This window comes from Hydractinia symbiolongicarpus, chromosome 3 (genome assembly GCF_029227915.1).
Source record: "Hydractinia symbiolongicarpus strain clone_291-10 chromosome 3, HSymV2.1, whole genome shotgun sequence".
Lineage (NCBI taxonomy): Eukaryota > Metazoa > Cnidaria > Hydrozoa > Anthoathecata > Hydractiniidae > Hydractinia > Hydractinia symbiolongicarpus.
The window spans coordinates 17,714,281-17,729,837 of record NC_079877.1 but is presented as its reverse complement, the minus strand read 5'-3'; the positions used below and the strand labels follow the sequence as shown (position 1 = coordinate 17,729,837).

The 15,557-nt window shown below is 35.0% G+C and overlaps 1 protein-coding gene across 1 annotated transcript in view; it reads right to left on the bottom strand.

Moving 5' to 3' along the window:
* Nucleotides 1–8,026: 8,026 nt before the first annotated feature.
* LOC130636056 (intermembrane lipid transfer protein VPS13D-like) overlaps nucleotides 8,027–15,557 on the bottom strand; it is a 73,320-nt gene continuing 65,789 nt past the window's right edge. The window contains exons 51-55 of the mRNA XM_057445643.1: nucleotides 10,846–11,052; nucleotides 10,365–10,615; nucleotides 10,089–10,249; nucleotides 9,891–9,997; nucleotides 8,027–9,818 (exon numbers count right to left, since the gene is read on the bottom strand). Coding sequence (XP_057301626.1) covers nucleotides 9,744–9,818; nucleotides 9,891–9,997; nucleotides 10,089–10,249; nucleotides 10,365–10,615; nucleotides 10,846–11,052 — 801 coding nt within the window. The 3' untranslated portion in view covers nucleotides 8,027–9,743. The remainder of the gene's footprint in view (nucleotides 9,819–9,890; nucleotides 9,998–10,088; nucleotides 10,250–10,364; nucleotides 10,616–10,845; nucleotides 11,053–15,557) is intronic.

Genomic DNA, 15,557 nt, shown 5'->3' with positions numbered 1-15,557 from the left:
TCCATTGTCCTTCTGCCTAAAGTGGATTTCTCCACGGGCCTTATCGACTAGTCTCTATAATAATACAGAAAGTGTGTGTCTGTAAATTTCTTTTTTTTTTACAACATAATTATACATATTCTGTCTTACTTCAAAACTAAAAATATTAAATAAATTAATTACTCATTCATCAGTGCCTCCAGCTTGCATGCGTATGCCGCTTGTGGTTGAGTCACGGCGATTCGGGTTAGAATAGACAATTTCTCTGACCATTTTTCCACTAGAGGTTTACAGTATTTTTCTTTGTAACTTTCACTTCCAATCACCGCGCTCAGATGTCGTTCACCATCTGTTGTTACTTGGATGTTGGTTCCCCGGAAGCTTTCCATGGCGTCGGCCAAATTTCGTTCTTTGACGATTGGATTTTTTTGGTTGAGATAAGTAATCAAAATGGAGTCCTTGAGTTGCAAGGTTATCCCACCAGGTTCGTAATGGTCTGCATTTCCCTGTTGCAGTTATGTCGTAAGCATAGGCGGCCATCTGGTCCTGTTCCACCATGATCGATATCAGTTCGTCCAGAAGAGGTGCTATTCCCGTAGCGTAGACTACCATGCCGATCGGATCACCTTGGGTTGTTCCCTCTTTTGAACTTAGCTCTACGCCCCCAATAACAAATAACCTGGCTGGTGTGCGGTAGCAATTCGAAACATAGTTTGCGAAGACTGGGCATGCCACTTTAACGTTGTGTAGGAGGGCTTGTAGATTGATGTTGTTGAAAGCATTTGATGCATCTACCAGAAGAACCGCCTCTGCTTCTTCACTTTGGAACACTCTCCTCATAGCGTGGACTGCAGCCTCTCCTCCTGCTTTTTGGCCAGAACACATCTGCACTCTACAGCTCGAAATAATGATGTCTTTCTTGATCACCGCCATCACCGTTTTACCACATATTCTCCGCAGTACTTCACCGACTCCGATTGGTCGAACACCGGGTTGCTTGTCTAACGGGACCAGTCTGCACGCAATGAAAGCTTCAAGGGATTTGTCACTGAGACTTTCCTTACAAAGACCCTTGGTTGCATTCGCTATCGCGATCCTAAGATCTTTCCCACAATCACCGTACATTCTTGATGTCAAGGTCATTCTCCATCCATCTGAATCTAAGCCCGATGGTCCAGAGCCTCCTTTGGTTTCGCGCGCTGCTTTCATGACCAGTGATTCGTCAATCGCCTCGAATACTATCGATTTCACTCTTTCGCAAGGACCTTCCAACTTGTTGTTCTCGTTTGCGTCTCTTGCTTCGGGGTGTTTTTCTCGTAGTAGACTGATGGTTTCGTCGTTTAAAGGCAGTATCCCAGCACGCATGTTGTTCGTCACGATCTTGATAGCGCCATTTACGTCACCTCTCTGCATCTTTTCTTCAAGCATTCTCGAGACCGTTTCGATGTTTTCTCTTGTCTGTTGGTTTCGGCAGCCTTGATTAAATCTGCTTCGTCTATAAGGTCTGCAATGTTCCCCTGGTGCCATATCTTTAATCGCCTTTCCAATGATTCTTTATGGTCCTTCGCTTTTGGGGTCCTGCTTGGTTTTTGCAGAAGCAGGGCGGGTATGATATGGATAGCTTTCAATGCGAGAACTCGAAGTGGACTCTTTTCCGTCCATGCATTTGTTAGTCGAGTTACTTCTCTGATGAAATCTTTTCCTGCGCCTCCACTGGGTAGTTTGAACAGGTTTCGGTGCCAGTACATAATCTTCTCGTAGCTATCTTCAACCGTTTTTGTAAAGTCGCTACCTTTCACTTCACCCCAATAGTAGCTCTCTGGCTTCACGTTCATTTCAGGCTCGATCGAATTTCGTTGATTGTTGGCTGTTTGCGATATCGGAGGTTCTTCTACTTCAACTCTGTCCGCTACAACTTTAAACTGCCTTTGGTGTTGAAGTGCGCCTCGTGGCGTACGAAATCGTTTCCCGCATTTTATACACGGAACTTCCGCTTCAGCTTCTGTACTTGATGGTGTATTCATTGTCAGCTATTTATCCTTTATTTTTTTTCAGCAATTCATTGCGTTGAAAAGATAGTTTCACAAACAATTTCGTTAATTTTCACGATCTAGTTTTACGAGCGACGGTTAAGCGTCCGCCATCGTTAAAGTCTTTCTTGAGTGTGTGTCTGTCGGTCTGTCTGTAACAGGCATAGTGGATGTGTTATTTTCCTTTGATGCCGCAGAAAAATGCATCTTATATGATAAATTTTCTGACGTTACGGCGCGACGTCATTATAAAGAGAAACATTCGTAATGTAAAAATGATAATTTTTGCCTCTCTGAGCGCCGACACGAGAAAGTCGTGTGTTCGAATCTCATCTTGGTAACTATTTTTTCTTTTTTTTTTCTTTTTACCATCTCGCCTGCGAGGATAGGTTTCCAACTCTTAACTATGTCCCAAATGGTCAATTGCAACGTCACAGATTTAAACTTCGTACCTAAACTCTCTAAGTACTTGGAAGCCATCTAAATGACGTTTCAGGCCAAAATTGGTATTTGTTTTCGACAAAATTTGGCACAGTTAACAAAAAGAGTATGCTGAACATAATAGTGACATCATAATTTTAATTTTTGCCACCTACATGTCATTTTAGGCCAAAACTGTTCTAAAAATTAAAACTACTTTATTTTAGACAAAATTTGGCAAAGTTAACAAAAAAGTATGCCGAACATGATGGTGACATTAAAATTTTGATTTTTTGCAACTTAAAAAAGGTAAGATAAGTGTTCAAAAGCTTTATTTAACTAGCTGGTAAAGTAAAGGTGTTTCCACGAAAGTTTTCAAAAGTGAATGTAGATAGAATTAAGGTCTCCCAAATGCCTGGAAATTAGTCTGTAAAAAATAAAATTTCCACAACAATACGTAAGAGAAAAACGAAGAGGCTTCATCATATATAAATAATGACGAGAACTAAATTCTTTTCGCTACGCTAATGACACGCCAAAATAGAGAAATATGATTTCCGGAAACACTCCAAAAAAACGTAAATTTTTCGATTCCCTGCTTGTTATTTGTCTCCGCGCCATAAGTGTACAGGATTCTTTTTATCGAATTTTGCTGATTGTGACATCTGGTAATATATTTTTTTAACTGCAGCTATTTTTCCCCCGAACAATTAAGATCGTATATTACTTTCTTTATTTTATTTTTTTTTTGCTTTTTTCTCGCTTTCCGTACAAAAGTTTGACTGATTTTTTCTACCATTATGAGTCTTATCCCACATGTGTTGGATGTTGGATGGTTACTTGTTTTAATGTATGTATTTAGTCCTTATCTTAGTCTTTCAACTATGGTTTTACATTAATTGAATTTCCGCGCCCGAAGGCGTAGGAAATTCTTTAAAACCGTCGTTTTTTTCTTTTGGAGCATTTTTTGAGAAAAAATCGACCCTGGGATTACATGTTCCTCCGTCACAGATGTAAACTTCGCACCCAAGCTCCCCAACTACTGGGAACTCATCTAAATGATGTTTAAGGACAAAATTAGTATTTGTTTTCAACAAAATTTGGCACAGTTAAGAAAAAAGTATGCTGAACATAATGGTGACATAATAATTTTGATTTTTTGCCACCTTAAATGTCATTTTAGGACAAAATTGGTCCAAAAATTAAAACTACTTCATTTTCAACAAAAATTGGCAAAGTTAACAAAAAAAGTATGGTGAACATAATGGTGACATCGAAATTTTGATTTTTGTCACCTAAATGCCATTTTAGGCCAAAATTTAACCAAAAATTAAAACTGCTTTATTTTCGACAAAAATTTGCACAGTTAATAAAAAAAGTATGCTGAAAATGATGGTCACAGCAAAATTTTGATTTTTTGTCAACTAAATGCCGTTTAAGACCATAAACGTTTCAATCGCAAGACTTACCATGAATGTTAGGCTGTATTTTTTGTTAGCAATTTCTTTTAAAATGTGAGTTTATTATGACACGTTTCGTTTTGTTTGCGTTTGTTGTAAGATATAATGTCACTTCTGTGCTTTATCTTCAGAGGTTCATGCACCAAACCTCCTCAAATGTTTAGCACAATAACACAACGAATTAGCTGGTTTTCATCAAATATTTTGGTAGCGAGCGGAAATTCTTAGAGCCCCCAGGGCTTCTTGTTTAATATCATTTTGGAGCTTAAAACATATTGATTGCATCAATTATAAGAAACCACTCAATCATAGTGCCGTGTTTTTCCTGCGCGCGCAAAAATGGAGGTAACTTTTTCCGATAAGTTTTTTTACATTTTTACCTCCATTTCTGCGCGCGCATCGGGCGTTACGTAATCACTTAGATGCGCGCGCAAGTAAATATCGGGACCGTGGTTCCATGTATTTGGTGCATTTTGATAATTCATTCTGCAGACTTTGATTCTATTTTTTATTTCATTTTATTCTATTTCTAAAGTTTTTACCAGGGTTGCTAATGATTTTGTTTCTCGATTATGAAGATACGATCATCTTGAAATTAGTCATTTCAGATGATTCTTCACCCCCAAAAGTTTTGACATCAAACAAATATAATTGTAAAAACAAGGTTTCACTTATAACAAGAAGCCCTGGGGGCTCTAAGAATTTCCGCGCGCTACCAAAATATTTGATGAAAACCTGCTAATTCGTTGTGTTATTGTGCCAAACATTCGAAGGGGTTTGGTGCATGAACCTCTGAAGATAAAGCCCATCAGTGACATTATATCTTACAACAAACGAAAACAAAACGAAACGTGTCATAATAAACTCACATTTTAAAAGAAATTGCTAACAAAAAATACAGCCTATCATTCATGGTTGAAATTCTTGCGATTGAGACGTTTATGGTCTTAAACGGCATTAGTTGACAAAAAATCAAAATTTTGATGTAACCATCATTTTCAGCATACTTTTTTTATTAACTGTGTCAATTTTTGTCGAAAATAAAGCAGTTTTAATTTTTGGATAAATTTTGGCCTGAAATGACATTTAGGTGACAAAAAATCAAACTTTTGTACCATCATCATTTTCAGCATACTTTATTTGTTAACCGTGCCAGATTTAGCCGAAAATGAAGTGGTTTTAATTTTTGGACCAATTTTGGTCTAAAATGGCATTTAGGTGACAAAAATCAAAATTTTGATGTCACCATTATGTTCAGCATACTTTTTTTGTTAACTTTGCCAATTTTTGTTGAAAATGAAGTAGTTTTAATTTTTGGACCAATTTTGGCCTAAAATGACATTTAAGGTGGCAAAAAACCGAAATTTTGATGTCACCATCATGTTCACCATACTTTTTTTGTTAATTGTGCCAAAATTTGTCTAAAATAAAGTAGTTTTAATTTTTGGACCAATTTTGGCCTAAAATGACATTCAGGTAACAGGAAATCAAAATTTTGATGTCACCATCATGTTCAGCATACTTTATTTGTTAACTGTTCCAAATTTTGTTGAAAATAAAGTAGTTCTAATTTTTGGACCAATTTTGGCCTAAAATGACATTTAGGTGAAAAAACTCAAAATTATTATGTCACCATTATGTTCAGCATACTTTTTTTGTTAACTGTGCCAAATTTTGTTGAAAATAAAGTAGTTCTAATTTTTGGACCAATTTTGGCCTAAAATGACATTTAGGTGAAAAAACTCAAAATTATTATGTCACCATTATGTTCAGCATACTTTTTTTGTTAACTGTGCCAAATTTTGTCGAAAACAAATACCAATTTTGGCCTGAAGCGTCAATACTAGACTTCCCAGTAGTTAAGGAGCTTGGGTACGAAGTTTACATCTGTGACGGACCAACGTGAAATCCCAGGGTCGATTTTTTCTCAAAAAATGCTCCGAAAGAAAAAAAACGACGGTTTTAAAGAATTTCCTACGCCTTCGGGCGCGGAAATTCAATTATAGACAACAACATCATTGGTTACATCACAAGTTTATCGCCAATTAAGCCCATAATCTTGCATTTGTTATGTTGTTGCGATTTTTCAAATGGAAGAGAAATAAGCTGCGTAGGAGCTTTTATATTATTTAGTATGTATATGTAAAGCCTAGCGTATCTCACATTGGAAAAAAACACATCACATAATTAAGACGTAAATCACAAAATTAGGACGTTTTAGCTAATTCATCTTTTGTTCAGCCAGGAAAAATTTCCACTTTGTTTACCTGCATTTTTGCAAAGTTATTTTATGGAAAAAAACCACAAGGGTGCCGATAAGCCGCATACACCGTGAAAAGTGCGGACGTTTTCTGGCGAGTTCGGCGTTTCGAAAAAAATTCAGGTAATCGCCTGAAAAAACCCACATAGAACCGAACAATGTCTAAACAAACAAAAAAAAGATTCACCACAAAAACACTCAATGATTCACCACAAATTATTTAAAAAAGTATAAAAATTAAAATGAACTAACTATGTGGTAGCGAAGTGCTTAAAAGAACTGTTTTTGATGGTTTTTAATAAGATTTATTTGATAAATAACTTTTACATAAACTCCTTTCTCTTCAAGCGCATGCTTTCAACTGTCGTCCGCCATGTTTATGTTACAAGGTGTTGCATTTCGGGAATGCTCCGGGCGAGTTCGGGAAAGTGCGGGCGGTTTCGGCGGACAACCGTCAATTTAATTCAAAAAAGTCGCCCAAGCTCGCCCATATATATTCTGGGCGTTTGCGACTTTTCAGCTCGTTAAAAACCATGAAATTATGAGTCACCAGATCATCGCTGGAGTAATAAAAGGATGGTAGAGGACATATATTTTTTCACTTTCAAAAAATGCAATAAATATAAGAAAGAAAAACAATGTGGTTGCCTAATATATTTTATGTATATATATTAATTATTTACATAATATTGTTATAGAGATTTATGAGAATAGCTGTCAGCTCCATTTTCTCGGTTTTAACGTTTATTGTTGTATTAAATAACACAATTTTTGAGGATTGAAGTCCGAAGTACCTGTACTTTTTTTCCTGATGTTACTTCTATTCCAATATGTTTGTGAAGATTTTTGAGAATCACATCCAAGCTGCTACTTTTTATAAATTCCTTGTCTTTTATAAGTGATATTTTTTCCTCATTTGCAAATTTGTTACTTAAAATTGCAGTAATATGATGCGCTGATGGTACAAACAGGACTTGTCTATTGGGCTTTACAAGAATCAATTTTTCGCATACCCAGTGTTGTATCTTTGTTTTTATTATATATATACTTATATATATAGTTAATTGTGTATTCTTTTGTTATTCATGGTTTTTGAAAACAATTTATTAAAAGTAAATAAATAAAAAATATTACTGATATTTTTTTATAGTAAAAGTTCTTTATATACAGTGTTTTTTTAATCGACATTACCCTCTATATGCAAGTACTATTGCTACCCCTTATAATAGAACATTTCCACAAAAGCGTAGATAGTTGAAACATTCTTGTTTCAACTGACAGAAGGTCAGAATAGCCTTCTGGCAGTTGTGAGTGTTTAAGCCGTCCCACTTTCTTGCATAGATTTTAACCATGTTCTAAATGATTTATTAGGATTGGATTGTGTGTTCAAACCGACAGGTTTTCTTGTTTTTTTTGAATCCCAATCCACTTGAAACTCTAGCATGCATTTTCTACTTCTACCTTTACTCCTCACTTCCGAAGTAACTTTTTGAGGCTTTCAACTTATATTTCTACTTCGACTTCCTTACTTGGACTTTTTTTTCTCTGAATCCCTTTTTGCACTTTTTCAAGACAAAGGGACCGTTCTTTTGTTTTTTTGTTTTCCATTTTTCACCATTCTTCGGGAGTTAGCGGGGAAAATTATTTTTTCAGCAAATCAAGTTGCTTCATTTTAATCACGTGATGTAAGCAAATTAAACCCGCTGGCGAAATGAACATACTTTTTTCGACGACTTCAAAGAAAATTTCGGCTGCATCAAAGGAAAATAAACACATCTACTTTGCCTGTCACAGACAGACGGACACACTCTCTGTATTATTATAAGAGAAAATTGATGTGAATTTCAACTTCAGCAACACAGCAGACACACGATGCGTTAAAGATTTGTAAACATTTTATTCGTAAGAAAAATAATTATTATTACATACAATTACACTAACTACAAATTCTAATAAATAAATAATAAATAAATAGATAAGAAGAAAAGTTGTTTTAAAGTATTCCATAATTTTGAATTGTTTTAAATTGTATATGATACTTTAGTAGTAAAGGTAAACCAATTCTCTCCTCGCAAGTTAATTCGAATATAGCGTTCCTTCTCGGTCTCTGTTTATAATCGTTTATTTTTGATTCCGTGTCTTTGTTGTCTATGGTACTTGTGTCCATACTAAATAGGTAAGCCTCCCCAGTATTTCTTTTTAGGAAATTTTCAGGTGTGGTTGGTTTATATTTCATGATGTTTCTACATCGGTCCACAAACATCCAGCCTGCATTTATGTTTGTTGTCGTGTCATTTAAATTCTTGTATCTTCTATTGCTGATACTTCGTGTAAGATACGATTTTTTCACTGCTCCCACACTACTGCTTCTCATTAAATTCATTTTAACTCGGTCTGGCATTGACAAACTCTCACTGTTGTCACACATTGAGTTTTGACATGATTTAAAGCTGACCGGCATGTCAGTGTTAGCGCGAGGTCTTCTTAACATTTTTTTTTACTGTTGAAAAACGATCGATACGAAAAAACGAATCAACGTCGACTAAAATCAATTTGTCACAAAATAAACTAGTCAGATAAAAACTGACTTAATGAACTTTCCGTGTGTAGGCTGCCATCCGTTCAGGTAATTGCATGTGACGTCAACTTCCTGTTCATTAATTCACAACTTGTAACTGTCAAGGTAATTGAAGGTAATGATGTGTATTTAACATTTTAGTCGTGAGAAAAAAAATTTGAAAGTTTTCAGCGCAAAACATTAAAATAAAACCATCAAACAGTTTGGTCAACTTTGTCCCATGTTATGCAACTTCAACATCACAACATCACAGCGAAACATCACAACGGAACAACGAAACATCACGAAACAACGAAAAAACAGAAGCAGTCAGCCACGTGTAAACTTACTTTACATTCCACGGAATTTTTTTTCCAACAAAAAAAAACAAACTATTTTTTGTAAATTTAATCTTAAAAAGAAAATAAATCATATTTTTTACGGATAAGTACAAACTTTACAGGCCATAGACAAAGATTCTAAAATACACTATATTTCTGGTTGTTTTAAAAGAAAGAAACTCCATAATATTGAATTGCTTTCGAATATATAAACATAAATCTTCAATATAAATCCAAAATGCTCACGGTGTAAATTTTTTACCAACAAAAATAGCAAATTAATTATGTTTGCCACTTGGAAAATTCCACTATTCGTTTATGAGAACTTATAATAAACTACTACCGCCCTCTTAAATTCTGCAAAGGTGACATTTAACAGAGAGATAATTGATTGTTTACATACAGCCGCCCACCTCCAATGTGGTGTCTAATAGAGATACGGTACCAATTTTTTGAAAGAGCAGTAACTTGCTTTTTACACGAAGTTTAAAATATGCTTTCGCTCATGCTGTTGCGTGGTCCGTAATTTAACTAAACATATTATAAATATTATTTCGCTCATGCTTCCATAAAAAATACCAAAACAGAAAATTTAGAAAGCTAATGATTTGTCCATCGCGGATAGAAAAATGTAAAAAATACACAACTGCGTTCGTATCGAAGATGTATTTGATTGTTGCGCGGTAGAGGATTAGTTCAAGTTTTCATGTTGTGCAAAGAAAACATACTTTCCTCGTGCAAACTTTTCAAATAATTCATTTTCTGGCTTACCTGAAAAAAAAAAAGTATGAATTAGAGAAGGCATATTATATGTTTAACGTTAACCTCGAAAGAATAACATACTTTATGAGCAACCCGTTCGTTCTCACATCTGACAACAGTTCGGTCGTCACAGTTTTCCGCAACATTTCGTTGCCGTGTGAAGTAGATTTCAATAGAATGCTTGCCACCTATGGTAAAGAAAAACATTTTTACTTACATTTTTGGTGAAATGATGAATTTCAATATTGTTTAGTCGCATTTAGACACAGAAATACCAACCTTCGTAATAATAACTCGAACTCGAAAATCGTGCATATTCAACATGTAAAATTATATTTTCTGGACACGGTGGTCCTGATTTAACAAAGTATATTCCCCTGTTGGTAAGTATAGCTTTTAGCTTGTCCGTACTCTGTCTCACTTGCTCTACTAGGATGTACCTACAAAAAATTTAAACGTCACATTGATACTCAATGCACACTTCCAGGTCGTGAAGGACACCCTAACTTCCCAAAAAGATCGAAATACTACTAAAAAACAAAATATAAAGCCTACTTTTCTGTCACGTCACCGTCGTTAAAACTCAATAAGATCTCTTGACCTTCAGACGCGGCTTTATTATACTTTCCTAGCACCCCTCGTGAATCGTAGCAATTGCGTTTTAAGCGGACTGGATTCGGTACCGGCGCAGCTGTCTCTGTCGTAACTCGAACTGCAGCAGCTGTGCCGGACGCAAGATCTAACACACCAGCCACTGGTTTGGTAATTGTTCCTACTAATCCCTTGCCCAGCCCTGAGAAAAAACCCTGAAACAAATTCAAAAGTACAAGACAAAGTTTTACGGCAGACATTTTGACAAACCCTAACAGAAAATCGATTGTTACATAATAAGAATTTAATTATAAAAAACTACATGCTTTTTTATAAGAATATCAAAGTATTACAGGCTGGCCTTTATTTTTATTTTTCCATTGTTCTAAAAGCGTATAATTTAAAACAGAAATTTCGGGTAATTATGGTGAGATTTAATACGCACCGAAACACCTTTTTTCGCAGCTCCTTCAATTGGTTGAGTCACCATGCTTGTCAGTCCACCGATCACTCCCATACCGAGCCCCTTTAATCCAGCAGATATGTGGGAAGAGCTGCTACTAGCACGTGCAACACGCATCGAATCACGTGATTCATGAAACTTGCTATCCATAGAAGCAGACCACAATCCATCTGCAATAACTCCAGTCATCTGAAACACAAAGTACAAAAAGTGCAAAAAAAATATTTAATTTTTCTTCTTAAGGAGTCAGCAACAAAAAACCTTTGTCCTGCTTCGCGTAATTTTTTACGAGGACTGGACACCCAACCCCCCCCCTTGAAGAAAAAAGAGACCTAAAAATAACTTCCAAACGACACTTTGTGGGACTACTTCTATCAGATAAAACGATATTCGTCACGATTTCGTTTTTATATTACGCAACTTGATTTTTAAAAATCTCTTTTTCATGTTTTTTTTTGAATTTCCGCGCCCGAAGGCATAGGAAATTCTTTAAAACCGTCTTTTTTTTCTTTCGGAGCATTTTTTGAGAAAAAATCGACCCTGGGATTTCACGTTGCTCCGTCACAGATGTAAACTTCGTACCCAAGCTCCTTAACTACTGGGAAGTCTCGTATTGACGTTTCAGGCTAAAATTGGCATTTGTTTTCGACAAAATTTGGCACATTTAACAAAAAAAGTATGCTGAACATAATGGTCACATAATAATTTTGATTTTAGTCACCTAAATGTCATTTTAGGCCAAAATTGGTCCAAAAATTAGAACTACTTTATTTTCAACAAAATTTGGCACAGTTAACAAATAAAGTATGCTGAACATGATGGTGACATCAAAATTTTGGTTTTTTGTCACCTTAAATGTCATTTTAGGCCAAAATTGGTCCAAAAATTAAAACTACTTCATTTTCGACAAAAATTGACACAGTTAATAAAAAGTATGCTGAAAATGATGGTCACATCAAAATTTTGATTTTTTGTCATTAATGCCGTTTAAGACCATCAACGTTCAATTGCAAGACTTTCAACCATGAATGATAGGCTGTATTTTTTGTTAGCAATTTCTTTTAAAGTGTGAGTTTAATGACACGTTTCGTTTTGTTTGCGTTTGTTGTAAGATATAATGTCACTGGTGTGCTTTATCTTCAGAGGTTCATGCACCAAACCCCTTCGAATGTTTGGCACAATAACACAACGAATTAGCAGGTTTTCATCAAATATTTTGGTAGCGCGCGGAAATTCTTAGAGCCCCCAGGGCTTCTTGTTTTAAATTGGAATAGTGTGTTGTTTAATAATACGGCATACGCATACAGTAAAATTAATATCTCTTTTGCAATCCTTTTTTGTTCCCTTTTTTTGGTTTTAATTGAAGCACAACATTATATGGAACAAAATATATTGATGGCTATGGGGAGATCGCAAACAAAGATCAGTGTAGGAATTTAAGTGAAAAAGATTATAATTAGCCTTACCGTCATTCTTCTAATTTAATCCTCCGGTAAAAATAATTATTTTGAAGGAGTCGTAATAATAATAAGAGGAAATAAAATACCTTGGAAATTGAAGTTGATTGTCGTACTAATGATTAGAGTAAAATAGGAATCAAATCGTATTAAATTAGGGGTTGAAAAATTGAAAACACACTTTTTGGTACGAGTCAACTCTTCGAAACATCGTGAAAACTCCAGGCAGAGCAGTAAAGCTGAGTGATAAAGGGAATCGTTCAGGAGCTGGTCGACCAATAACATATCCGTTGGAAGTCGAGAATGATTTGATTCGATGGATTCTTGAACTTAGAGATTTGCATGTCCCAGTGTCTGTTCTTGCGTTACAAGAGAAAGCAAAAGGTGTCGTCCAACCTCACAATCCTGATTTTAATGCTAGCCGAGGCTGGGTCGCGAAGTTCTTTCAACGACATCGTTTGTCACTGCACAGCAGGACATCAGTGAGCCAAAAGCTTCCACGTCAATTGGAAGAATCGATTTCGAAGTTTTATGCAGATGCCGGTCGTTTCATGAGAATTGGGAAATATCCCAGATCATTGGTGGGAAATATGGATGAAAGTCCAGCTTTTTTCGATATGGTCCCAACAAAGAGCATCTGTAAGATCGGTAGATCTCATGATTGTTTGGCTGGATGAGATATGGGTCAAATATGTGAAGAAAATCAACAAAGAGCTCGGATTAGAAAACTCCCTGTTAACCTATGATGCCTTTTCTGCTCACAAGACAGACACTGTGCGAGTAAGCTGAACGAAAACAAATCAGATGCCTTAATGATCCCAGCCGGTTGTACTTCAAAGTGTCAGCCAATGGATGTATGTATTAACAAACCATTTAAAGCAATTCTACGAAAATGTTGGGTCGAGCATGTCAACAAAGCAGTCGAGAAGATGCCCACACCTACACCTAGCGATTATAAGCTACCTCCGCCAACCAGACAGGACATGGTGGATTGGGTTGAAAAGGCATTCCAAATTATTTCAGATGACAAGGATATGATAATGAAATCCTTTGATGTATGCGGAATAACTACCACAGATCCTTCGAAAGTCCGAAGTGGCGAATTTTATTCAAAATGCATGGAAAAAGCTAAAACCATCCTAGACAGTGACGATACTGAAGACGATCCATTTACTTTGTAAATTAGATTAAAATTTTTCATGTTTTTTTTGTTTTTTTACGTGTTTTTTACTATTCGTACTATAATTAGAAGAAAATTTGACCTTTATCGTACTAAATTAGAGGAAAATCTGAAATTAGTAATTATGGACTCGTACTAATAATTAGAGTTAAATAAATTATTTCATTTTGCCAAAATAATTAATTCGTACTAATTAGAGGACGGATTAAATTAGAAGAATGACGGTATGAGCGACTAATTACACTGCACGCACCGCATATATAATTATTCTGCATCGGCTAGCTATCCTGTTACTAGCTAAATATCAGTTCTCTTCGAGTTCCTAATTTTTTAAAGTAGCTATCACAAAAGATTTTCTAAGATTTGTTAGAAAAGACTTGATTTCTAAAAATCTTACGAAAAGGGTATCAATTTATCAAATCCGATAAATTTATTGTGTGTTTACTCTTTTTCAACTAGCTGAATTTAATTTGTCAATTTAAAATTTCAAAAGTTATATATGTTCAACTTTTTGGATTTGTCAAACAAAACAATAACCAATCAGTTCCTTCAAATGAAAAGTTGCAACTAATTACACTTTTGAAAAAAAAAAAATTAAAAAAGGATAATAAACGATCGAATTATTTGAATTTATTATTAATCGATTTCGACAAAATAAATTCTGTATTGTGTCCAGAATTTTTAGAAGTTAATGTAACTTTTTCTTATAATGTCTGGATTTAAACTGTAAACATGCTTTGGCAAATTTTTGACAAAATCTCATGTTCTTAAAACCCACGTCCTCGTGTATTTTGTTTTCTCGTTTACATACACGTAAAATCTTGAAAAATAATCTTGTTTTTGAGCTCGAAAAGTAACTTTCACATTGTTTTCTCTCATTGAAGTTAAAGTTTAATAAGACAAGCATTTTGTGGACAAAATAATCGAGTTGCGACATTTTATAAGCAGTAGGTCAGAACCGTTCGAGTTACCACTTGTATTTTTTTAAGAAACAATTTTTAAATTGCTTAGTGAAGTAATCCTTTGAAGGAAAAAATTATTAACGGCTGAGAAAAATCACTGAAACATTTCATTTTCCCTGAAAAAATACTAAGATGAAAACGCTCTAAATACAAAATTTTAGAATTGGGATATAATCCCTTTTGTCACCCTTATATTGTTTTTTGAAATTTTAGATTTTTTTACCACATACAACCTACGATAGAGGATTAAAATGTGATAAAAGTAAGTAAACACCCCAAGCTTTTCCCACAAATCATATTAGTATCTTAATTCTGAAATCACAAATGTGTAAAATATGATATACTATTTTTAAAAGCTATGCTTATTGTCTGACTTGAAAAAAAAATAAACGGGGTAAGATATCCTTACAAGGTGAACTATTATTTTATAAGCACTGTCAGCAAGCCTGGCAATGTTATTTTTACAGATGTTGTTTAACTGGAGACACGGGATATACACCAGCAACATTACTAATTTTGATAAACAGCTTGAAATTGTTTGGAACAAGACAACCTGCCAGCTAGTTACTCATATTATCATATTCAAAGCTAGCTAATACATAGTTAATTTAACACCAAGAATACTAAACGAATCATTAGAACAGCCCAATGTCTGGCAGATGCATGATATTTTCCCATATTATTACCAAAGGTCAACAAGACGTATGATATACGTAAACAACCTCGCGAATAAAGTTTACAAAAAACTGTCTATCAGATTGTGGTTTCTGTTACGAAGTTTGACACGACATATTTTTCTACTCAGATAGGCAATTTTATTTGTTACACAGTTATTTTTCAAAATTTATTTGTAAGATCTTCTTGAACAGAGAATTCCTCGGAATTTCAATTTTCAATGGGTCAGTCTGGGGCAAATTGACTGACAGGAAGAAGAAAGGAAGACAAAAAGCCTCACCTAAAATTTGCGAAATTCAGTAGACCCCACAAGAAAAAAACGGGGTATAAGAGAGTCACTCAGTGAAAAAAAATCAAAATAAAAGATATACAAGTAAATTTTAATTGTTCGAAAAAGGAAATAGCTGTAGTTAAAATATA